The sequence below is a fragment of the Rissa tridactyla genome, chromosome 3, assembly GCF_028500815.1.
Source record: "Rissa tridactyla isolate bRisTri1 chromosome 3, bRisTri1.patW.cur.20221130, whole genome shotgun sequence".
Classification (NCBI taxonomy): Eukaryota; Metazoa; Chordata; class Aves; order Charadriiformes; family Laridae; genus Rissa; species Rissa tridactyla.
In genome coordinates this window covers 60,149,533-60,176,342 of record NC_071468.1, presented here as the reverse complement: position 1 = coordinate 60,176,342, position 26,810 = coordinate 60,149,533, and the positions used below count along the sequence as shown (strand labels likewise).

The 26,810-nt window shown below is 38.3% G+C and overlaps 1 protein-coding gene across 5 annotated transcripts in view; it reads right to left on the bottom strand.

Moving 5' to 3' along the window:
* Positions 1–26,810, bottom strand: part of TULP4 (TUB like protein 4) — a 173,844-nt gene that overhangs the window by 112,484 nt on the left and 34,550 nt on the right. For all 5 annotated transcript variants that reach the window (XM_054194507.1, XM_054194508.1, XM_054194510.1 and 2 more), the window contains one exon: positions 14,744–17,044. In XM_054194507.1, the coding sequence (XP_054050482.1) occupies positions 14,744–14,995 (252 nt within the window). In that variant the 5' untranslated portion in view covers positions 14,996–17,044. The remainder of the gene's footprint in view (positions 1–14,743; positions 17,045–26,810) is intronic.

Genomic DNA, 26,810 nt, shown 5'->3' with positions numbered 1-26,810 from the left:
TGGCCACGTGCTGTGGGGCCAAATATTACTCATGATCAAACTCTGAAGATGACTCATGAAAATTTATTTTAAAATTGGCTTGAGAAATCAGATCCCCAGAAGAATATTGAGATTAGACTGACAAGAGCAAATACTTTAAGACCAAGAAATGCTGGCTACCTGTGTAGAATTATAGTATCTGATCATTTAATGAAAATTAATTAATTTGTCTTCACAGTTCTAAAGATAGTCAAATGGTTACTACCATTACTCAGAAAATGAGAAATACATCCTGGTTATGGTGAAAAGCTCAGAAAAAAAACAATCCTCCACATCAACATTCACCTGCCCAACCACAGGGCTTCACTTTTCTTCTTGCCCTTCACTGCATACTTAGTGATTTCCGAAACAAGTAATATAGAGCTTGTTCAGGCAACTTTCCCTCATCCACAGGTACCCCACAGGCACTGAACAGAAGAGAATTCCAAGGAGCCAAAAAAAAAAAAAAAAAAAAAAGAGGTAACTGAAAACTGAATCATAATATGTATGCGCCAACACATTCAAAGAAATGAACTGCTACGGTAAAACAACTGCAGGTAATGCTGACATTTCATAACTTCTGATAGCTTAATCTTTCTCTCTGATACACAATGGCTGTCTGACAAATTGCTCAAGCTTTACAAAAGAAACAGGAAAAACCTACGTGTTGCTCCTGACATCTACCATCAATCCACAAAACGATGAGCAGGACTGATATCTACTATCTACATTTAACTAGCAGCTATTAAAGTTGTCATGTCTGGTTTGGATCACTCACTACAGAGGACGAAGATATTTTGACCACATCTGATAGCTGTTTATGAATCAAGGGGAATTCAGGACCTCGGAACCATAGGTCCAAACCCAGGGCCTGGCAGAAAGTCTCATTAGAAAAGCAGCAGGCAGGCTTGCCCTCTCTCTGCCTCCTATCCCTTTCCAGGTACTTCTGTGTCTCGCATCCAGAGTCCCAAACTCCCATCCTACCCTTCAGGCTGCCCTGTTCCCCAGGGCCTGCTCATTCCCACTTCTACCTAAATTCTGAGCTCTTTCCCTGCTCTCTTGGATGCCGCTACCACTTAACATGTAATTAATTACATATTAGATCCCTACATCAAATTAGTAAAACCATCTGCTTGAATAAATGCCAGTAAAAATAATAATGGATGTTCATCATGTAAAACCATCTATTTTTCAACAGTACAATAATAACATTGGAAAGCTTACCATTTCTAGAGAGCAAGTAGAAATAATGCTAACTATTCAGGTGTTACCATTATTTGCACTAGCAATTTAAAAACAAAATTTTAATAGCAAGGCAATTCTAATACTACTTGTAGTATTAGAAAAAACTACCCAAGAAACAAGATTGCCTTCGGTATTAAAAAGCCTTCAAATTTCTGTCCTGGTGATTACAAACATAAAGACCACAAGAAACTTGCCCATAAAGACCACAAGAAGCTGCCCAAAAAACATCAAGTTTAAAATCTTTTAAGTCCATGTCTTATTATTTTCAGAGAGAAGATACACTTGCAACTAAACTTCAGTGTATTTCAGTACAGAAGTCTCATGCTCAGAAACTATCTTGAAAAATATCTCAAGTGAAATAATAAAATGCCTAGTGCACAGCAAGAATTTTCATCTTGGGTACATATATCAAAAATGTGCTTCTAGTTTAGTTTCAGCTACTAAAAGTGGGGAACTTGTAGGAAAGAAATACTGAAAGCACGTGAACAGCCATAGTAAAAGGGGACATTACTTCCTTCAAAACAAAACACCTGAATAGGCAAAATATGAGGACAGAAAACTTATTCCTTTGGTTAGTATGTGATTCATGCCTATTCACAACAGATTTGAAGAATCATTAATTAGAAAATAAGAATATTCAAAGGTCACTATGAAAATGCTATGCTCTCATTTAAAATAGTATGCCTTCTATTTGCACATTTATTGAGCTCCATATACATTTTTAGCTCAATACAGAACATTCATTTTATATTTTATGAAATTAGCTGAAAGTAAAGCATGAAACATTAGAAGACTGTATGAGGTCCCCAGATCAAGTGGTTTCGTTCCTCATTGACTTACTTTTCTGTGGAACAGAACTTTTCTATGGTTGTTATTTTTTTTTCCAACAGCTTTACTTACATGAATTTATTTTATCTGGCAGTATATATAACAAATCCTTTCATTTATATATATATATATATATATATATCACAGAATAGTTTGGATTGGAAGGGACCTTTAAAGGTCACCTAGTCCAACCTCCCCTGCAATGAGCAGGGACATCTTCAACTAGATCAGGTTGTTCAGAGCCCCATCCAACCTGACCCTGAATTTTTCCAGGGATGATGGCACATCTACCACCTCTCTGGGCAATCTGTTCCAGTGTCTCACCACCGTCATTGTAAAAAATTTCTTCCTTAAATCTAGTCTAAATCTACCCTCTTTTAGTTTAAAACCATTACCCCTTGTCCTATTGCTACAGGCCCTGCTAAAAAGTTTGTTCCCATCTTTCCTGTAGGCCCCCTTTAAGTACTGAAAGGCACTATAAGGTCTCCCCAGAGCCTTCTCTTCTCCAGGCTGAACAATCACAACTCTCTCAGCCTGTCCTCATGGGAGAGGTGTTCCAGACCTCTGATCATTTTTGCAACCCTCCTCTGGACCTGCTCCAAGAGGTCCATGTCTTTCCTAAGACAGGTGTGTGTGGGTCTGTGTGTGTATATATATATGTGTGTATATATATGTATGTAAAATACAACTTCTTTATATGATGTTTTCTAGTCATATGAACAAGCTGAAGTCTTTCAAGTCTTACAAACAATTTTTGATTATTGTCACAATTATGCATCAAAGCTGCAGAAAGACCAATTAAAATAAAAATGAGTCATGTATAAAAATATTATATACATACAGCAACAAAATTACATGTATCTGTCTCAAATGGTAGTTTCAGCTCATCTGTTTTTAAAGAAGGCATCTCCCTCTCCCATCTCAGGCATAAGGTGGCTCACTTTAGTTAGCCGCCGGTCAGGACCCTTGGGATGGAGAAGCACCCTACACCTGTAATTACTGACAGCTGCTGCCAGCCATTAAACAGACTCATCTCCCTGGCCAGTGCAATCACAACCACATCTTACCTCTTCACACAGAGGGAAGTGAGCGGGAAGCTGGCTGAGGCAGGACAATTTTAACACATATCCAGTGACCACAGAGACTAGAATGGTTACCACAATTAACCCAATGAAACTCCACCTCCAGTTAGGGCCTTTAATAATACATAATAACATTGTGTCAAAGTCTAATTTGAATCTGTTTAATCAGCAGATGACCTTATGGCAGCCATAAGACATAATAACAAGGTATAATTGGTTGCATAAGTACTATGTATTAAAATGACAATATTCTTATCTAATTTGTTAGCCTCCCGGCTGGACTTGTTTCTTCTGGAGAAAGTACTTAAAGCAGGACAAATTTTATCCTTATGAACTATTCTTAATTTGAAACACTGCTTCAAAAGACTTCTGATTTCCTTCAAACAAGAACAACATATATATATATTCCAATACATATTTCTCAATAAACAAGTCTTGGTTTATGTTTTTATAACTTGCATTTTTATAACTTCTATAACTTGAATATTGCTAATATTTAAAACAGCTTATGATACAGACGTCTTTCACAAGTGGAGTGCAGGGGCTGGGTTCCCTAATTAGTAAAAGGACTACTAAATCTGAAGAAACCATTGAGGGTATTATTCTGGAAGCAGTAAGAATGCTGGAAACGCAATGAAATTTAAATGAAACATGTAGATGTTTGATGGCATTCCATGGGAAAAGAGCAATCCCTACCTTAACATCTGTGATCAATGGGGCGGGCGTGTTGTGGGCAAAAGTAGAATTGCTAAGATGACATACGTGAGAAAGCATTTATCTTATGCACTGATAAATATAACTTATGGTAACGGATCACTTTGTACAGTAATCTGTGCCTGTAACTGTAACATCACATGTTCTTCCATTTCATACACTTTATTCAGTATTGGTCCCATTTAGGTAATGAAGTATATGTCTAACTCAAGATACTACCAGAAAAAGAAGTGACAGGTACTCTCAAACTGCAGCCTTTCTTAGACACTTAGTCCTCTGCATACTTTTAAGACACCTTATTTTAAGGAACCACTTTTTGAGCATCCATTCCCTACAATAAATACAAGTCCCTCCACAGTAACAGCATTTATTAATTAACCAGGCATTTAACATTATCACTTCTGTGCAGCAACTGGAAACACAGCTTCATTGTCTGCTCCCACAACACTGCTGAACTGAGGAGCAAGATATTTGTATATTACCACGCTCAAGAAATACTTCACAGGACCAAATCAAAATTAAGGGAAGGGAAAGAATAAGGAATAGGATCCCTTTTCCTTATGATAATCCTAACCCAAAGGCCTGCTTGTATCCCTTATAAACTGAGCTCTCTACTATGCAATCAACACTCCTTTTACCAACAGCAGAGCATCAGAAAGCTGTCTCACTGTATCCTCAAACCAGCCTTTTGGGATATCTTCACATGTACATAGTACACGTAAAGCTACCCTTTAAAGATAAGGTCATTCCTCGAGAAAGGTCCTCATTGAGGGTAGCTAGAAATTACAAACATATCTTTGGTTTTAGTATTTCGTAATTGAATAATCAAGCCTATCTACGTCTCCTTCCCACCTTTTTTTCCACTGACTTAATTCTCTGTTGTGTCTCTACCTGAATAGCGACCTGAATAGCGACCCTTTGGTGGAATCAGATTTTCTGTGAAACTCAACTTCCTCTAGCTGTTTTCAGGTTAAAGGTTTTAGAGCTGTCTCTTCCCTGAGTGGAAGAAAACACTGTCTGTCTTTTTTCCATCTTACTCAGATGACGGCTTTCTTCTTCAATGGGCTGAAACATTCCCTCTTTCTCAACTTCTCCAACGCCTCTTGAAGGTCTTTATGCTTGACCCCCTCTCCAGAACACTACTCAAGACATTAACTTCAGGAGGTCGCCATGCTGCTGGCCATTATCCTCTCTGGAAACTACATCTGTGGAATTGATTGCTGCCTTCTGCTGACTGTCAGTGAACACCAGATCCTCCACACATTTGCTCAGCTTCACAGAAGCCAGTGTCATTCTCAGCTTGGACAACATTTCTGAGACTGGCTTTACTACAGCCACACCTGACTCCTGCACATATACAGGTACGTGTACACACCTATCCTAGGTGGTGATGATCTGCTCCTACAGACTTGTTCACAGTTCTGCCTCGTCTGTCCTCGATGAAACAGTTACTTGCTGTTTTCTCATTTTACACCCAGATGAGCCAAGTCAGTAATTAGGGCACTGCTACCTTATGATACAACTTCCTCCAGAAGTCAGATGGAGAAAACTAACTACATTTAGCCTTTTTTTTATTACTTTGTTTTAAGCAGGGCTACAGATTTCTAAATCTTGCATCAGAATTATGCTCTGCAGCTTCTTCTAGAACTTCTTACCAAGAGGTGTGGCTAGTTCCATATAAGCAGTTTCTTCTCCTTTTCAGCTTAGTGACTATTTTCCTTCCCGAATTCTGCTCCTCTTGTGAAGTTACCCTCACATCCAAGAGCTTTGACTTTCATCTGCATTTTAATTATCTCTGCCTGTAATTCCTCATGAGGATTTTGACTATGCTTTCCAACTACTTGACTACTTGGAATATCATCTGGATTCATCCTCAGAAAAAATGTTCTCTGCCACCTCTAGCACATCAGTTTGTTCTCTCATTTTAGCCAAACTTGAATGGCTTCTCTCTTCTGCATATTTAGCACTGCCTGCCTGTCTGCCTTCAAGAGTCATGTTTTTTGATATTGCTCCACCAGTTTAGGTACAAAGCATTTCACCTAGACTTACAAACAGATTTCACAGAATCACAGAATGGTTGGTGTTGGAAGGAACGTCAGGAAGGTCCAAGGATCCCTGCTCAAGCAGGGACACAGAGCCAATTGCCCAGGACTGTGTTCAGATGGCTTTTGAATATTTCCAAGGTTGGAGACTCCACAACCTCTCTGGGCAACCTGAGCCAGTTGCCCTCACAGTGAAATAGTGTTTCCTGATGTTCATAGGGAACCTCCTGTAGTTTAGTTTGTGCCCAGTCTGTCACTGGGACTACTGAAAAGAGCCTGGTTCCATCTTCTTTGCACCCTCCCTCCAGGCATTTATATACATTATTAAGATCCTTCTCTTCAGGCTGAACAGCTGCAGCTCTCTCTCCTCAAACCAGGACAGTGTGAGGTGCTTCACTCCCTTCATCATCCTTGTGTCCTTTCATTGAACTCTCTCCAGTATGTCCATGTCTCTCTTGTAGTGGGGAGCCACCCAGAACTGGACACAGTCCTCCAGATGTGGCTTCAGCAGTGCTGTGCGGAGGAGAAGGATCATCTCCCTCAACCTGCTGGCAATAATTCTCCTAATGTAGCTGAGGACACCATTTGCATTCTTTGTCATGGCACATTGCTCACTCATGTTCAACTTGGCATCCACCAGGACCCCCAGGTCCTTTTCTGCAAAGATGCTGCCTAGCTGGGTGGCCCCCAGGTGCATGGGGTTTTTCCTCCCCAGATGCTGGTACTTCTAGTTGAAGCTCATGAGGTTCTTGTCAGCCCATTTCTCCAGTCTGTCAAGGTCCTTCTGGATGGCAGCATGACCCTCTGGCATATCAGCCACTCCTCTCAGTTTGGTGTCATCTGCAGACTGGCAGAGGGTAAACTCTGCCCCATCATCCAGATTGTTAAAGAAGATGTCAAACAGGACTAGACACAGTATTGATCCCTGGGGTACACCACTTGTGTACCTCGCCTAGACTTTGTGCCACTGATCACCGCCCTCTGGGTCCAGCCATTCAGCCACTTTTTGATGCACCTTCTCTGTCTGCTTATCCAGCTTGTACCATCAACAGCTTGTCTACGAGAATCTTACATGAGACAGTGTTGCCAGTTGTCTGCAGAGAACAACCAAAATTGCCAAATCAGGCTCCACCAACACACATCTTCCATCAACCTGAGAACCCTGCTGTGGTGCGAACTTCTTCCTCAGAGTGTCCTTTTGAATAGCAGAATAAATCCACTGTACCTTGCAGTTTCATGAAATTCTGACAAGGCTAAACAAAGATGTATTTTCTTCATTAGTAAAGTCATCTACATACATTTCATTTCCTTAAAATGTAAAAAGAATTGATGAATATACAAGGATACTATTTTCCAATATGCTAATCTGTCAAACAATTCCAGAACTGTAACACCACAGTTTTATTTTGAAAACTTAAAACCAGCACTTCTTTTTGAAAATTCATCAAAATTTCACCAGTTCAATTTCATTTTCATTAATTCCTGTAATATTTTTGTTATACAAGTGGATTACTTCCCTTTAAAGAAGCTCCTAATGCAAAGGGAATACGAAGAACTCCCTCAGAAGTTCATACATGTTCATAAAAGATTGCTATCAGAGCAGAGAGACTGGTTGCCCAAGGACAAGTGCCTATAAAACTTCTTTTGTCTGTCCTACTACATTCTAGCTATACTTGACAAGCAATTACTTGGTGCTCTATGTTCAATTATATTGTGAAATGTTTATGGTTTGTAATGGGTGTCTTATCTGTTCAGACTATCTGTAATTTGATAAATTCCTCTGGGAACTGTTTAAAGCAAGGCAGTGTCCTTAATGATTATTATGTCTCAGAAATGCTATCATAAAACCTGATTTCCCCACTATTCAGATGCTCGGTTTGTATGTATGTGTATACAAGGCCTTCAGAATTACATATTGAGTTATGACCTTCCTTTACTCAGAAGGTGCTCCTACTCCAAGCTTAGGTATCAACTGTCAGTAGTCATCTCACCTATTCACTACATCTATAGGTCCTCACCATTAAACTTCCGTTAAAGAAAATGCATTTATTTTCCTTGAACACTCAAATTATGATGGCAAAAAATCGTTCCTATCCAGAGCAATAGTGTACCTTCACCCTAATTCAAAAGGCAAGAGATGCCTCTTGGACATATTATTATCTTGAAATATGCATGTTGTTATCTTTCACAATTTAACATGAGTAAAAACTTAGCTTTTCATTTGTGATAAAGGTGAGTTTGATTCCATTTCAAACTTTTTTGAGTAGAATTATCTAACAACAAGACTGTAGTCACCTGTTATGGCACAGTAAAATGTTGACATTGATGACCCACTTACAAATATAATTAGTTTCTGTTTAAAAGCTGACAATACTGTTTTCATGTCATATATTCATTTTTTACCTGGCCTTGAGGGATGATTTTCTAGATGCTTATTAAAACGAAACAGAAAAACTGTAATTTAAAGTTCTCCTGAGCAGATGACCTATCCTTTGCGGGAAACACACTGTGTATGCATGACTGTAGCAGGCAAGTCAATGCAGCGTTACCAACCCACGTTACTTGACTACAGCTGTAGCAACATTGGATGGTTTGCTTCAAAGCCACATAACTGCTTAAGAACAAATATGATGCTGTACCTTAGTAAGAGGAGGGTGCACTGAGCAGGCAACCTACCCCGAACTCACAGAGAGCTCACAGAGCAGCTGGGATTCTGAGGCAATTGAGAAAGACAGACAGACAGAAAGGGCCAAATATTTGTGGAAGCAGAAGCTGAGTGTGGCTGGAAAAAACAATATCACCAAGCAAAGATAAAAGACACTTTGAAAACGGTCACACTTCTTAGAGTGAAGAAACTATACAGAAGGTGTACCGGTACAGTTCAGGTCATACCTTGGGGTTTGCAAACTGATATAGGGCACAGAAATGGGAAGCAGCAGGACTGCTGTTTGTCACTTAAGGGAAGAAAATCAATCCCTTCCAACTTCCAGCTCCATTTATTTTCTTTGCTAACTCTCTTAAGCAAAGGCTATGAAAGACACTTCTTGCATACCACACAGCATATTTAAGCTTCATCAGAAGTTTAAAAGATTGGTATGAAAAAGATTAACAAAGAGGTTTAAAATGTATTTTGGCTCGTTCAATACTTGTTTTAAGAAATTAAAGCATTCAAGCACCAAGCGCAGAGTAGACAGTTCAAGAAGGTCTAACAAGAAGCCTGCATGAAATCCCAATGTGTTTGTCCTTTCTGAAAATAAGTAATCAGAAAAGCCTGGCAATACTAGTCCCAATAGAAATTTAACAGAGACTGCCCGGTCAGGCGCAGGACCTAGTCTCCTACAAGTCACTTCCCACAGAAGCACTAATTCTGCCTCTCTCAGCAGCACTATTTTTCTGTAGCCATAATAGTTTAAGGACAGAGGAAGGGCATGGTTTGTAGACAGTTTTAGCATGGTATCAGCTAGCAGCATTGTAAAAACTAGGCAAACATTCATAAATACAGGTTCTTCTTCAAAACCTTGTATGCCCAAAAGCTGGTCTGTCTTTTCCAATTATACTAGCTTGCTTTAACAAAAAGATAATACTTCTGCCGACAAACCTTGTCCTGTCTTCTGCATGCAGTGCCACAAAAGCAGGAGAGATCTGCAGTACCACTGCAGTTTACATCAGTGTATGTCTTGTACCACTGAGGCTTCTATAGCCAAAAGGCATCATTATGGTATCTCTCTACCTCAAGATTTCTTAAGTGTTCACCAGTAACAACTGTTCCAGCCATTTCTGAAGGCAACAGTTGATACAAGGTATCCATGCTGTCAAGACTCACATGCTAACTTGTTTTTTCTGTCCAGGAATCATAATTAAAAAAATCACACTTAAGGTTCAAATGACAGTTACAATTAAAACAGACAAAGTTGGGGTTTTTTTAAAAAGAAAGCTTTCTATATTTTTCCTATATTCTTACCAGTAACACTATAAACCAAAAAACACTATTGAAAATGTTTGTTTGTTTAAAATTTATTTCCTATGGAAGCAATAGACTTCTGGAAAGAATCTGCTTTGCCAGAATTGCTCAGAACTTTCACATACAAGCTCAGAATGTTGGACAGAATAAAGAATAGCTTTCTTTTTAAAACCGGAAAAACTATTGGTAACCTCCTTCTACTCTAAAACAAAACCAAACCCAAGAACTGCACAGAGACTTCCACAACTAATATAGTATGAAAAGCAACATTTATTGAATATTTTTAAAGGACAGCATTCCTTTGAAAAGCTGTAACTAAAAATAATTCATTTGACAGTCCAGCTGAGAGACGTTTACATCCCTATCTACTTCTAAATACTGTGCTAAACAAAACAGGGTGGGTTTTGCAGCTGGAGTCATGGACTTAGGATACTCAAATAATTACAAATGTAAAAAAAATGAGTAATTTATGTTTACAGGAAAAAATGCTATGCATACTCAATAATGTATTCAGCATGTTACTTAATTCACTGCATCAGAATTTGCATACTCTTGCACTACTTTTTAATGCTTCAGTCCAGCAATTACCATACTGAATCATATTAAATATATCAAAGATGTCTTTTTAGTTAGCACAATTAAAAGAAAAATATGCACCTGCAAAACATTATTTTAAACGATGATAATTTAAGAAACATTAAGTGCCATAGAAACTGTTACCATCTTAATACTAGACACAACAGAACTCATTAAAAGAAATACCTACAGCAGCACCATCCAACCAATATGATTTGCAGACATCCTGTAAATCCTTCACTGGAAGGGAAGATCCCTGTAAGGCTACTGAAACCCACTGAGGATAAGTTTGTGCTTTTTTTCTGATTATCTATCACAGATCCCCCTGAAAATCTCTCCCCAGAAACCTCAGGATGGACCAGAAGCTGAAAGTCACTGTCTCTGTAGTCATATTTAAAAAAAAAAAATAAAAAAATTTCAAACTGGCATGCTTCAGGGCCTACTAGTCACACTGGGTGAAACCCTGACCTTGCTGAAGTGACCAGATATTTTTGATTTCATCCTTAATTTATCACAGAAATAATAAGAGTCATAAAAGGAATGCGCTCAATTACTTTTCTAACACTGTTTCCCAGTGCAGCCAAGGAAAGTCGAGTTAGGTCAAAATCAGAGACTTCTAAATTTCACTCTAATTTCTGCACAGCATTGCATTTACACGTGCAGGGGAGAGGAAGGTATTTTAGGCCACCACATCCTCTCTGCTCCCTGGCTGTTGATTCACAACATTGTGGCACAGTGGCATATCCTCCTGCCTTCTACCCTTTCTGCCAGACTTACAAAAGAAACCCACCGAGTACCAGCCTCCATCAGTTTGTTCTCCCAGACCAAGGGAAATGCTCCAAAGCAAAACTAAACCACGTGTCTGCAGTCATTCACATCTGCTCCATCCACTACCTACCCTCACAGAGACACCTCCCATCCCATGGTTAGAGATGCAACGTGTTCCTAATACACGTGAAATATGTCGCAGCTGCACAACTGCTGCACAACACACATTTCCCCTTTCTTCTGCATCAAAGTTGCTTCTCCCCCTTTAAATTTTAATTTTTAGAATGCTGAGCCTTAAGTAAATCAGATTGAGGGCCATAAACTCAATGCCAAAGTTAAAAAACAGATCTATCACAAAATGCAATATTTTCACTTCTTGCCATAGAATAAATGGAATAGGCTTATTTTAATCCCTGTCATTCTCCTTAGAAACTACAAAAAAATGAGGTTGTTAATTAAAATAATATGGCAGCCACTTCCTAGTTGCAAACTCTAAAAACCAACCTTGAAGCAATTGTAAAACCTCAAGCAGGGCTCATACTACAAAGCATTTCATTCTCAATTACTGTTCAATGTGATGAGTCATGCAAGTCCACCACTGTAATACGTGTGTCAGTAACTCCGTCCTGGGGATTCTTCATTCTTATTTGTTCTGATATGCTACAGGCTTGCTATTACAGTCAAAAAAGGTTTCAGTGAATCTCTTCAGCAATCATAAAAACATCACAAAAATACATCACCAGCATCCACCTTCATGACCCACTTAAAAATAGTCTCACGTTCTTGCCAAAAGCACAGCACTGCCGCATTACCTCTTCCAAATTTTCATCCTAAAACTGAAATACAACGTACCGCTCTGCCCACAGCATATTGCTATTTATACCCCAAATGGAAAGTATTTAGCTTTTGTATTTTCACCTCTTCCGCTCTGCTCATTACAGCATTTCACACTTTATAATTAAATGCATACTAATATTAAAGCAGCAATGTATGTCAGAAAAGCAATAAACTTGACTTGTCACATTAGTGTTATCCCAGAGAAAAATATGTAGAGGTATAAATCACCATTTCTGGGAACAAGACAACACAATACAATCCCAGAATTGGTCAATGAAACACACAGGCTCTTAAAGTTTTAAGTCAATCACATCCCTTTGGGCATATTCTGTACAACAAATGTAGCTTTAATCAGACACGTATACCAGGATATGCTTGCAAAATTAGCATTTTCCATTATGTAAGGGGGTACACAGAAGAGACAAGGTTGTTGTTGGCTTGCTTTTTAACATGAGAACGGGAAAACAAAACATTTATGACTTCTTATGCAAATATTAGCAATAAGCAGTGCTGTTCAACGTTTTCTTTCTTTTAAGTAATCTTTCAACAGACAGATTTAGAAGAAAAGGCGTTTTCTAAAGAAAATTTCTTGTTGTCCATTCAACTATACACCTTTAACAACTAAAAAAATGCTATATTACAGTTTCATTCCTACCAAAATCAGTAGGATTTTCCTATAAAAGCATAACATCCAGTAAGCCTGGTGAAGAGTGTTGTATAACACATCACCTTGTAAAGATGAACTTTCATCTACATTGACGCTCAAAACCACTTTCCAGTGGGAAAATCTGACAGCAGCCACAGACTCATCACAGAAAGCTAGTTGCACTAAAGTCACTTCTCTTCTTCCTTCAGTACCACACATTTTTGATCGCACCATACCAGTTCTGTAGTGCCATTCAGAGAAATGAATTGGTAGCCTCTATTCTGGTCATTCACACATTTTCTGTTACCAGGAAGATTAGTTACAGAAACACAATTCTTTATTAATGACAAGCTTGACCCAGCACATTTTAAGTGCCCAAATAAAAAAAAAAAGGAACAGAATATTTTCATTTCAGAGTTTCTCCTGTGCCAATCACTCTTAGGTGAAAGGATGCCCAAACAGCACAGCTCAATCCACACAGCAACAATGCAGTGACACAGAAAGATAATCTAATGGCCAACTGAGTAAACAGAGCAAAACTAGCCAAAACCAAAAGGCAGCATGCACATCAGCATCTTCTCCACTTAACAGGCACATACTTAAACCTAGTTTTGTATTTTCACATTCTGCAACAAGACTTCACATTCCCATAAACAGCACTTCCCTCCATTGTTTCCAAGACACATATTATGCAAAAGGAGAAAAATAGGTGCCCAGGTTCAAGAAAAAGTTAGAGAAAAAAATATGAAGAAATGAAAAGTGATCATTTTATCATACATTTCAAACATACAATGCAATTTGCAATTGAAAATTATACTGACAACTAGAGATGGCTCAAAACAAAACACTGGATTCAAACATCATTCTTCCCTTTGGGAAAAGGTGGCTGTAATTTTTTGAATGAACCTGATACAAACACATACATGTCTATAAATATAAAAATCTATATAATTTACAAAACACCCACACACCCGCATACAGACAAAATGCATGGAAGCAATTATTTAAGACTAAATATTTATTCCCTGATCCTTTTTTTTTTTTTTCTTAAAAAGAGAACTATTAAAGTTATTAAAAACCACCCACCTCTAATCTTTGGTGCAGCTTATCTTAAAAGGACAACATATATTAGAGTCCAACGAGTAAGTAGCACAAAAGACATTGTATCTTTGGTTTTAATTTCAGCACATACAATGTCATTCTACTCACTAATCTACAAGCAAACCTTTAATTTGGGCAGATTCTTTTCAAAGAGCACATCCAAACACAGCCTAACTAAAATGCAGAAACAAACTAAGTTCTCCCACCTGTTCAAGACACTCTGTATGCTACTGGGCATCATCGGCACTTTCCATGAAGCATTATGCAGAGAAAAAAAGAGGTGCCAGGACAATGGTAAAGCACAGCTGAAATATCAGCTTTTACCAACAGATTTATCCCTTTCAGAAAAAATAAATGGAAAAGTTTTTGTGTCGCTGTAGTCAGGACAATGCCTTGCACTCTGAAGTTACAGTATTTTACTGCAGGGCATCTTAACATTTTTCTGAGAAGTACCACTTGCCCCTTTTTCTAGCAAAATTAAGTTTTTCTAGAGATGATGGCTATCCCTTGCCACAGGCCATTCCAGTTTGCAGCTTCTGAAAAACTGTCAGTCTTCAACTGAGTTCCTCTCCCACTCCCCTGTCTTTCCATTAGTCTTCCAAGCCAGACTTTTAATACTGGTAAAAGCTGTCAACCATCACAATTTTTAACACCTTTAACACGCATTTATTGAATTTGCCTGGAATCTGGGAGGGGCTGGGGAATGAAGGAGAAAATAGGCCAAACCAAAACCAGACCCATTTCCAGAGAACCTCTCCACCATCAGCCTCATGTGCTCGAATTTACTAGAAAGATTCAGACAGATCCCAATCACATTTGGATTAGTCCTAAGCCTCCTTCATACTGCCCTGTGGAATTTCAAGCAGAAATACTACCAAAAAAGCTGCTATTGTTTCCTTTAAAGTGTAACACACATTTTGCTTACCTCACTGTTGTGGCCCCTCAAATTGAAGTTGATTCTCTGAGGGGTGTTCCGGTCCCTCCTGCAATGGCTGGAAGTAAAAGTGACGCCTACAACTCCTCTGCCATTGCCTGTTGCCAACCAGCCTTCCTCATAGTACCGCCTCCTGCACACCGGTTTCTCCTTCTCACTTTTGGGGACTCTCCCTTTCCAGGAGAGGCAGAGGATGTTGGAATCGCTGCAAAGAACAGGCCCATGTTCCACTGCTGCATACATGCTTTTTAAATATTTTATTTTTTGACATAAGAAAGTAATATGTCTAGTGCACAAAATTTAAATCAATTTTTTTTTTTTTTTAATTGATAAGACTGACCTGGGATAGATCATTGAAAGGGAGGAGGATGGGGTCAGTGTTTATAAATATCCACCAAATGCATAGTGAAAAATTCCTCTATAAAAGATGATGGCAGTTGGCTAAGAAAAAGTAACACTTAAAAAAAAATTCACGTTCATTTTTGTTTTTGAGTCTGTAGAGTGAGGGTGCACTTATCCTTTGGAGAAACAGCTACTTCATAAGAGGCGCTCAAGAAATGGTTAAGTCATCTTTTTGCTCAACTTGGTATAATCTTTATACAGCCTGAGATTCCAGTTTAGCGTAATGCAATTCCAGAGACAAAGAGTTGCAAATGTGTAGGTTTCAAGTAACTTAAGGCTTTTAAGATTTCCTCCAGTCAGATTTTCTTCAAAAGTTCAGTTGCAGAAATTTAAACACACGCACATACATATATATGTATATATATGACATTCATCTTTTCCAAGCTGCCCTCTGGCATATCTTTTCCATCTGATGTATTTCTGCTGCTAAAGCTGAAAGAGATTGCATAAAGGGAAAAAAAGGCACACAAACCGTGCGAAACAGACCCGAACTTGTGCAGGCACTGGTGTGCCAGGCCAGTTGGGAAATCCCTCTTGGTACTGAACCACTCGTTGGACTCAAAAGTTTTTGCAATCCAAAGCCAATCCCATTTTCATTGCAGCACTTTTTTTCCACCAGAGACCCAACACAGCCTGAACCGTTTATCACGCTATCTTGCCTGCTTTCCCACTTTTTGCTGCCACACACGAATGAAAAAGAAACCCCCTCTTCATTTATAGCAGAATCAAAAATGCTCTAAAGCTTTTGGCTTTCAAAGCAGATAAGTTTGCCTCAGGTGAACCATGAAGTTCTCTCTCCTCCGAAACAGGCTAAAATGTCAAGCTGTTTTTCCTTTACTTTTCCCTTTTTTCTGCTACAAGGAATCACAGGCTTTTCATCCTACCGTAAAAAACAAATGCCAGAATTAAAGCACATCAAATAAGCACTCTTTCAAAATCTTCTAAAATTCAAGGAAGGAAGAAATATAATCATCTAAAAAAGAAAGAGAAGCAGCATTAAAAATCTGACTTCCTGGGTTCACTATTTCTCTAGGTATTTTCCTTGCTTGTTTGATCGGATCTTTCCTTCTTGATGCTTGTCTACAGCACAGATTCATAGTTCCAGACACAACATTTGCAGCTGTACAAGAAGGAAACATATGAAGTATTCCAATTGTTTTATTTGAATAACATTTATGAGCTCAATTAATTAGTATTTATACCACACTAAGTGAAAAGAGGAAAAAGGAGAGGGAGAAAGAATATGCAAGTTTGATGACCTGCTTAACTCAAGAAGGACGACGAGGTTTGCTCAGTTCAATGCCCAGACTTGTCCCATAGTTCCTCAACTTATTTACTTCCAGTCATCATTACTGAACATATGGTCACGATTTATTAGTCCATTCACAATCTATTGAGCCCAAAGCAAAACGTGCCAAAGACCACACATTATTCCTCTGCGATAACAAAATCAGTTTCCTCTACCCCCTGTATTCTTCTGTTTCCCTCACAGCTATTGATTTAGATTGTGGAGGTATTTATTAGGCTTTTTCTGTGCAGTGGGTGTTTTTTCTTCCTCTTCTTGCAAACTTTTTTCACCCGTGAAGACCATGTGGAAAGTTGAACATTACTGGCAGGTGTCTTTCCATGGGTTACTGATTCCTGTGCTGTAAAGATGCTCCATCTGGTTCTCGAATTAATTTTCATCAATTGCAAAGCTCTCAGGAATATGCAAGAATAAGTCTATGTGATGACAAAAACATGTGCGTTTTCATGTACATGCAGTGCACACACCAGCTCACTCAATCTGGTACTCAGAGCTGCATCTGCCTCTTCAGTTTAGCTTTCAGTTTAGGTAACTTTGTAAGACGCCCGTCATTCAAAGCTTGAAATCCGTGGATTCTTCCAACTCTGCAAGACAAAGCACACACACATACAAAAAAAGAAAAAAGTTAATAAAATAAGCCACAAAACAACTTAAAGATATAAGGACTACTGTTACAGTAATCAAAGCATTATGATTCAGGATTTTACACTGGACTCCTATAAAATATCTATACTATATATAGATACACACAATATTCAGACACACACACATACGTATTTGATACACACACCAATATAAACTACAAGATTTTCTTTTTCACTTCCAGAGTTCTCCAAACTTTTCACAACTGACATGTATAACTAATGAAACATATCCAGGAAGGATACATTATGGAGGGAAAAAAAAAAGGAACTTTTTGGCCACAGTTGCTGGGCCAAGCTCTTGAAAGATTCCACAACTTTGGAGTGATGGTAGGGAAGGGAGGTCTCGGTGACAGAGCAGACACAGAGGGAGACCCCAAGGCACACAAACAGAATCACCGAATGGCTGAGACAGCATACGACCTCTGGACATTATCTGGTCCAACCACCCTGCTGAAACAGGGTCACCTAGAACAGTTGCCCAGGACTGTATCCAGGGGACTTTTGAATATTTCCAAGGATGGAGACTCCACAACCTCTTTGGGCAACCTGTCCCAGTGCTTGGTCACCCCCACAGTAAAAAAGTGATTCCTGATGTTCACAGGGAACCTCCTGTGTGTGTGCTCGTGCCCGTTACCTCTGGTCCTGTCACTAGGCACCACAGTAAAGAGCCTGGCCCCCTCATCTTCATTCTCTCCCATCAAGTGTTTATGCACATTGAAAAGATCTCCCTGAGCCTTTTCTTCTCCAGGCTGAACATTCACAGCTCTCTCAGACTTTCCTCATATGAAAGATGCTCCAAACCATAGAAGTACAGTGCTAAACTTAGTCTCAAAGAAGACTGAGAAGGACTCCTCCAGGGCTTAAATTACTGCTTTAAAGAGATCTAAGGTACTCCAAAATTAAAGCTTGGAAGTTTGAATCAATACAGATGAATTTTAAAGACTACCCAAATACCGCATAAGTCTCCACTTGAAAAAGGGAGAAAAAATGACTCAAATTCTGTTATATACAGAAAAATGTAAATAGAGTAGAAGAGATCAAGCAAAAGACTGTCCAGGATATTCCAGAAGTTGTATCTGAAGTGGACACATACACACAATTATTGCGTATGTACAGTTACTGCTAAAGACAGCTCATCTAAATTAAGAATTGCATTGCAATTCATCAGAGCTGTAAAAATGGTCTTGTCTCTATTATATACAGCACTGTATTAATCTCACATTTTGAGTAATTACCCCCTTTTTTTAGTCTAGCGTAGATGTAGCAACAAGAATTTTTTTAAAAGAGAAAAAGATAAGAAAACAAATTTATAGATATAAAGGTAAGGTTATAAAGTAGTTTACAACACTATTCAAGCTAGCACACTTATCAGGAACACTGTTCATGAGGTTTGGTGAGTCGCTACCAGAACTTTTCAGCATTACAACTAACCAAACATTTTAAAATAATGACTGCTACCAATTTTTTTTCGTCATAGCATGATGAAGATACGAGAAATATCACAGACTTTCCAGATTTAATGTGCTTCTCAATTATAGTCCAAAGAAAGTTCCTATAAAGGAAAATTCAGTAAAACTTTCAGAACACAATGGTTCGAAGAAGAATTTCTGCACTTATCCCATAAGCGAACTTGATCCTGTCAAGGATCAGCACTATTGTTTCCATACACACTGGGGTCTTCCTAACAAACATCTGCATTCAAGAGTTGACATTTTATATTAGCGGCATGTGTATTATGATGCAAGCCATTACTAATCCTGCAGAAAAACAAAAAAAACCCTGGTTTACTGAGAAAACAGTCTCTGAAACACCAGTTAGAGCAGCACAAGTTAAGCATTAAACAGAACTGTTTGAACTGTGCAAGTACCATGACTTTACAAGTGGATTTTAAAATACAGACAACTATAGATGCAGTGGCTTTGCACAAAATCTGTATGCAATTTCTGTCCTTATTCACTGCATACAAAATCAACACGTTTGAGAAAAGAACTCTTCGGTGTCTTGGCCAATAACCTTCTCTCACCTGAATCCCGTTTACCATCACTTTCAAGACTAGATAAGCCAAAGACTTCTCCGCTTAAAATATCATAATTGCATTAGGAATGCTGGACAGGGAGAGATAAAATCTAAAATAACTACAAAAGGAATAAAGTCAGTCATTATTCACATACCTCTCTCTCAATACAATGCATCCTACGAGAATACTCTACCTTTAAATCACTGAGAGTCAACGCTTCCTTTATGTTGTACTTACATTCATCAGACAAGACAAAAAATACTTCTAAGTCTGCAGTGTGAAACCCTCAAAAGATAGGCTGAATTAAGACTACATATATTATATACCAAGATTTAATTCTTTCCATTCCCCTGTCTTTCATTTCCACTGACTCCGTAATTTCCTAAGAAATAACCTAATGAAAAGATTCAGATGCTAGCCTTCCCTCAAGAAAATCAGTAACTAATTTAAACACCCCCCCTTCTTCTGCCATTACAGCAATCCCACAGTTCTGCTCCTTTTCACATGTTTAAATCAAGCTTTTTGCCTTTGTTTTCCCCACCATGAAACACAAGGGTAATGGTTACTACCTCTATTGTAAAGCTAAGGACAAAAAGCATAACAGAAGAGCTAGGTGTTACTTGCACCATCTTACCACTAATCTGAATTCAGTTTGGGCTTCCCATGTAAAGAGAACTTGGCCTTCCAGATGAAACTCATCCAAACTAAATTTTTAACTGCAGATTTTTTATAATCAAACTTTATGCATCTTTTCTTTCAGAGCAGGGCAAGGGCTAATCATAGAAGTACAATGGATTATGAGAAAGTATTTATTTTTGCTGGTAAGTTATTTCTAGCACTACTAGAACACTAAATATCAACAAATTGCAGTTACCTACTTTTACTCTCGCTTAAAGGGTAGCTGAAAATACATTTGCTCTGGATTTTCCCTTTAACAAAGGGAGATGCTACTGGAACTCATCCTCTAATACTGTTTTGAGTCTAAATCCAGTGATGTAAAACATTTCTTGAGTACTAATACAAGTAATGAGACAAAAACATATTAGAACTGTGACACAGGAAAGAAGGATCCACATGTATTTTATTTGATCTTGCTTTGAAAGCATAGTGCTTCTTGAATGCAAAACCAGCAACAAGTTATGTTTCCACATTATAGAAATAAATTTAGGCATTAATTTAAAAAAATAAGCTTAACAGTGGCTCTCCTATTTTATTGTCAATACTTGGCTTGTGCTTATCTCCTAACTGTTTACATTAACTTATATAAAGTGTAAGTGTTAAGCCACAGTCGGACAACAAGAAAAAATATTTTCTTGTTCTCATGCATCTTTCATTGAGGTGTCTCTCTCTTATTGACAGAAAGAAGTCATGCACAGCCAAGTGTACCGATACTGCAGCAAGCTCTTCACCATTTTATGTTTATTCAAAACCCCACTCTTCAAGGCTCCAGAGCAGAGTATCTGAAGGTGAGGATAAAAGGGGACTGGGAGGGGAAGGAAAGCAGAGAAAGAAAATTCAGGTGAGTACACACTATTTCTAAATTGTTATATTCAAAAAAACAAAACAACAACAAAAAAAAGGATTCACAGCCTGCATTTTGGAGATTCTGCCTGCCCAAACATCTTATGGAAAGAAACATAAGCTACAGTGTCTTTGAAAGGTCAGGCTACCAGATTTCAGGATTTTTCAGCCTAACCAGATTTCCTTCCTGTCAAATTTGCATGAGGTCAAAGAAAACTGCAGTTTTCCCTCCTTTTACAGTCTAAGAAGGAAAAACTATCCACTGGTATCCATGAAGATAGCAAGACACTATAAAATAATGCGAGACCACAAACTTGCATTTAGTTCTGAAGGATCAAACCACAACTGGTTCTGCAAAAGCTGATGGCAGATGATCCCACCAGCTATCAAATGGTGACTGTGGGAGTAACCTTCAAGATTACTGCTGAACACTAGACTACAAAATTGGCACTTTCTGTAATACAGTCACTACATTACAGGCTAAATACTATAGAGCTAGAAGCTGGCAAGATGATACATTTTGTTGTTTATTTGATCCAACTTATAAAGTAACATAAATTATTAAATAATCCTATCCAAAAGGAAAGAAAATGATTCAACAAAATTAACTACTCAGTTCCTAAAAGGCTGAAGTACATAGAAGAAAAGATAATTGGTTTGGAGGTAAAAGGATTTTTTTTCCATTAAAAAAGGGCCGATTCCACTGGGAGAAAATGTAATTTTGACCTGAATAAGTACTGGGTTTCCTCTTCTTTCACTCATTTCTTCTAATTATCTTTGCTTTACTCACCTTCCATTGTGGTATAAGTCATTAAGGTTAAAACCTTTTTTCATATTACACAATAATACAAAATTAATTTGGAGGACATGATTCTAAACAAGTACCTATAAGCTAACCAGTGTTGTAAAAAAGTTCTTCACCCCTAGAAAAATGAAGGAAGAGTGGAAAGGAAAAAAAAAAAGTTAGAAGATGCTAGACTTTTGTTCTGTTTATTCTGAAATGGTTTTCTCTCCACAATGTTTGTCCTTGGGTAATTCTATCTCTTCCCCTGCTCAGGGACAGCTGCACAGCCTGGGCAAGACAGTCAGTCGTGCTAATCAGAGATGTAAAGAGATCTGTAACCCCAGCACAGCTGCACTGAAACAGATATGTAGCAAAGGTATAATGCCAGGCACTGTAATAATAACTGCCAGACCATTAATACAGACACTGTAATGTATGTTATATGTACCTATATATTGTCAAGCAAATAAAACTGACAGAAAATGTATTTGTTGGTAAATTGAGAGAAGTGATGCTTGTATTAGTGGCTGTTCAGCAGACATTCATTGTGAATATTGACAAAAATTTATTTAAATGCAATACTCCAACAAACTTACAACCATCTCCTCCACCAAATTACACTCTTGGAGAAGTGAAAATAAAAAACAGTAGTTGATCGGCATTTCTGATGTGCTGAATGACCCTCCTGGGTTCTTGTAATAAGAGAGAAGGCAATATACGTATGTTGCATATATTTTTTAAAGTGCAAGATCTTTTTTCATGTATAGCTGTCTTAAATGAAAAATAAGTGAAATATTTGTATTATTTCTAGAACTAGCATATATACACTCCACTTCCAATGCTTGATGCTACACCATCAGATTAAATAGGAGTTAAATTAAAAAATACAGCTAGGAAGAACAAGCAAGAAACAAATTTAAAATGCCTTCAGGAAAAATATTTTCAAGAAAAACACCAAGGGTCCTTAAGCAAACTGGTAGAAGGTACTAATTGTGAGTTGCCAAATTTATACACGTTCTCCAAAAGGTGGAGGCCTGAAGACATGAAACACAGTACATTGTTAAAAACCTTGTCTACGGAGGAAGTGAGGTAAACAGTTATGCTGTTTGCAGAGAAAAGAAGCAGAAAAGACAAAAGCACTGCAGAACAGACTCAGCCCCAAACCTAAGGATTTTTGAGCTAAACAGAACCTACCAAAACATGCAAGAAAGAATACCTAATCTAGGTGTGGGGTTTTTTGTTTGGTTTGTTTTTTAAAAAACTTCCGTTAGCAACTATATACTTGAGGTGAATAAATATTATCTCCACTTGTGAAAAAACTGCCGCAAGTCCCTTTAATCAGTTACTGGTCAAACACACTCATGGGAAATCTCTGAGTCAAACAATGCTAGATCTGTTATGCTTATATGGCAGGGAAGCAAGCCAGAAAAATAACTGAAGGCTAGACTTCACAATACACAGCATTTAGCTGCAAGACAAACAGAAGGTAATTCTGCTCCTGCAGCTCTGATCACTTCTCTCTCAACCCCTAGCATAGCACAACATGCCCCGCACTTAAGCCAGCACGATCATTCAAGATGCTACACTCTGAACTACGTCGGAGAAATGATCCAATTAAAAATTTCAGAAATGAAGATTCACAACAGCTTAACCAATATAAATCTGGTTTGCTAGATTCAGCTGCACTCTCAGCTTCCCTTGCGACAAGTCATACTCCTCCAGCCTCTTCTAACACAAGCACCAGCACTCTTCCAATCGTGCAGTTCAGGCAGTCGATCTTACCAAAAACACCCTCTAAAACCAGCAATCGATTTTAGGGAGCTTCCCTTAGTGAACTCACCATGCATGTACAGCAACACTACTGCCAATGTAAGAAAGAGGGCAGGAGGTATGGCACCACAGCAGCCTAGATTTCAATCGGTTTGAACTGTGCTCAAAAGCTTTTTCTTTTTTGTTTTAAATTGAATCAATCCCTGACATAGTCCCAGTGTGGTCCCACATTCGGCTGCACTGGCAAAACGGAGAAGGTGGAGCTGAACAGAACAAGTGAGAAACAGAAGGGAAGAGTACTTGATACTAGTATTGCCACCTGCAGGCTTCTGATGACAAATCTTGGGCACAGAGTATTTCTGAACTCAAGGGTTTGCCCTCAAAAGGGAGGGACGCAAAGTTTGTCTCTTGAGGATGAATTTAAGATGGCTTCCGCAATGTCCTGGAGCCAAGGCTACCCCCATCAGCCAAGAAAATATGCCTCATTTTCAAATAAATTGAAGTGGGCTGAAATACTTCAGACAGATGTTGAAACACCTGTTTCAGAAAAGAAAAATGCACAAATATCACGCACTAGCCTCTTAAACAAATTGGAGATTTACACCACTGAAACACGCATTCAAAATCTTTAGAGATTAAAAGGAATGTGAAGTGTGACCAAGAAATTCCCTTCACTTACAGCATCAATCTTGACTCTCAAGAAAGGGCTGCAATCCTCCCAACGGAGAGAACACTGATACAATGTATACTTCAGGGAACATTTACTTAAAAAGTGGCAACAACTGTGTCTCATTAATGACATTCAAAGATCTTCAAGGAAAGGAGCCCCAGTTCTTACCTTCTCTTCTGCATTGAACTGACTGCGCTTACCTTGCCTGTAATTACAGAGCAATTTCTTTCCCGTAGGAATGTTCTGCAGCCTGCAAACATCCCTCGAGCCTGCCGCAGTTCCAGCTAGTTCCTAATTATCTCCAATATCTGCCCACAGGCTCTTTGAATACTTTCTTATGAACATACATTGAAGTTTTGATCCTCCCCCAAAATCCCAATGCACCTTTTTATGTGACACGTGCGCTGCAACACTGGAAACAGAAAATAAAATAAAAAAGGAGGGGGAGATGCAGGGAGAAAATAACAGAAGCCACCAGTTTTTAAAGTTCAGAAGAGCCTCATAAACAGGAATTATTTCTGTTGGACAGCAAGACATATTTCAGTCCAAAATCTGATAATCACTGCAGAGCAGTTTGAGCGCGGCGTGTTGCAGCAGGGAAGGAGGCTGCATCAGCCTGCCAGGAGGAAGCTCCTGGTGATGCCTGCAAGCTGCATCACAGGTGTGAAGTGGATTGTGGGTACGAGCTTCCCACCGCACAGCCTGTGCAGGCAAAACTGGTAACATATAATCCAGCCGGATCATTCCCTCCATGAAACTCAACACCTGTACTGAAGGTTCCTTTCCTGTATTGAAAAAGTCTGCTTGCAAACTGCTCAAGGAAAATCCTACTGCTTTTTTCTAGTAAGCAGCTTGGCAAGGCAACATCATAATCTTGCAGTGTCAGTGGTCCCCTTGAGCTTACGAAGTCTATTAAAACAAATTACATGAAAATATCTTTTTCAGTATTTCGATTCTACAAGCTTAAGAGGATCAGTATATTCCAGTTTCTTTTTACACTCAAGGAACATAAGACCATATACTACTTCAGTATCTAATGCTGTCACGTCACCTCAATACCTTCTCCATTAACCGTGTATAATGCACAGACCACACAGAATTACAGGAGGCTACCAGGAGAAAACTATATGCTTTCTTGTTATCTGTACTAGCTAGACTGCAATGAGGTCAACTCTTCAGCATCTGCTTGAAACAGCCACTACAGTTGATCTGTAGCAGATGGATGTACACAAAAAAATTAGACAAAAAGGTAAAATATACAGTATTTCACAAAGCTGATATAAAGCTTCTGAAATTAACTCAAGAATGACATTTTAAGAAAATTCTAACCCAATAACTAAAATGATACATTAATTTTCACTTATTGTTCTACCGAATGACAGCATGAAACAAAGACAGCTGATGAACAAACAAGTTACAGTGTCAGAATACAAAAATTCTATTCCTAACTATTAAAAGAATGAAAAATCTAAATTAAATATGCGAAAATCTAGTACTCAGTGGTTCTAAAACCTCAGATAATACCTGAAACAGATGCTGACTTCACTGGATCGTCAACCTACCAATTATGTAAGATATAAAACAAAAAAAGAAGAAAAATCTGTTATACTTTGTATATAACCCAAAGATTATCTTTGTCTGAAATCAGCCTATTTCTTTCTAAAAAGATATAAAACAAGACATTACATGTAAATATCCCGACTTGCTTATAACCATAGACCACCACAGCAACAGCCGTATTGCTGCCACTGCTATTTCTCCTTGTGTCCACATTGTTGTGTAACGCTTGTGTGACTGGTCAAAGTAGAATATGGAAAGGCTGCTAGGATTATCTGGGTCAGGAAAGATGAGTAACCACCTCGATGTTCCCAGGATGAGCATTTCAGTGCATTAATAAAACTGAAAAGCCATAGGAAAACATAAAGAAATGGCATACACTGTTCCAAACATGTTAAATACACCTTTAAATAACTGTAACATGGACAGTGAATGGATAAATGTTCCACAATAATCTTGGAAAAAAAAAAAAGGCAAATCCCAAAAGACAATCATCACATAGGAACAAATAATTTTACAAATTAGTGCACCTGACAGATTTAGTGTGTCAGTTGTATCTTCCAAGTATTTCCCACAGTGTCACTCCTACAGTAACCCATCCAAAAATCTATCACTAAAAATGGAAGTAAACAACATTTTACTGATGGGTAACCACAAAAAACATAAACCAAATATTCTGTTTTTTCCTGTCCATCCCTACTGGACACAAAGTCATTAAGCAAGTAAACCCCAAAAGACCCCACACACACATGGTATTTAAGGGGCCTGCTAACAAAACCAAATCTTCTTCCCCTTGCTCTCAAGAATGATTGAAGTACAGAATTAGGCTTAGGAGCCCTCTAAAACTTCCTTCCTGTTTCCATCGACATGGAGAGAGATATTCTACCCTAAGTATTCCAAGACAGCTATGAATTGTGTGTAATGCCTATCTGGTCCATTTAATTACCTTGCATATATTAATTTTTTTTGTTATTTCTACTGGTTATCAAGTATTAGTAAGATTTATGTATTTTCTCCCCCCTTTAAAGGCAAAATAGCAATAAAATAATACCATATCCAATCCATCAGATTTCTTTTTAGCTACTTAACTACATTTAGCATCTGAAGCGAAGTACTTTCTGAAGTCTTGTAACCAATGTAAGCAAAAAAGGCTGGAGAGCTAACACTATCACCTCATGTCTTATGTTGATTAAAGTTTGAGAAGCTAAACCTCACATCCAGAAAATATGTTAAATTGATATTTCCATTGACTGAAACTAGTAATGTGGCGTTTTATAAACGTAACTCACGAGCTTTAGTTTGCACTTTTATGTTTACAAATTTTCATTTCAGATTAAGAAATCCATCTCACAGAGAGCAACATGAACAGTAAAATAAAGCAAGCCAC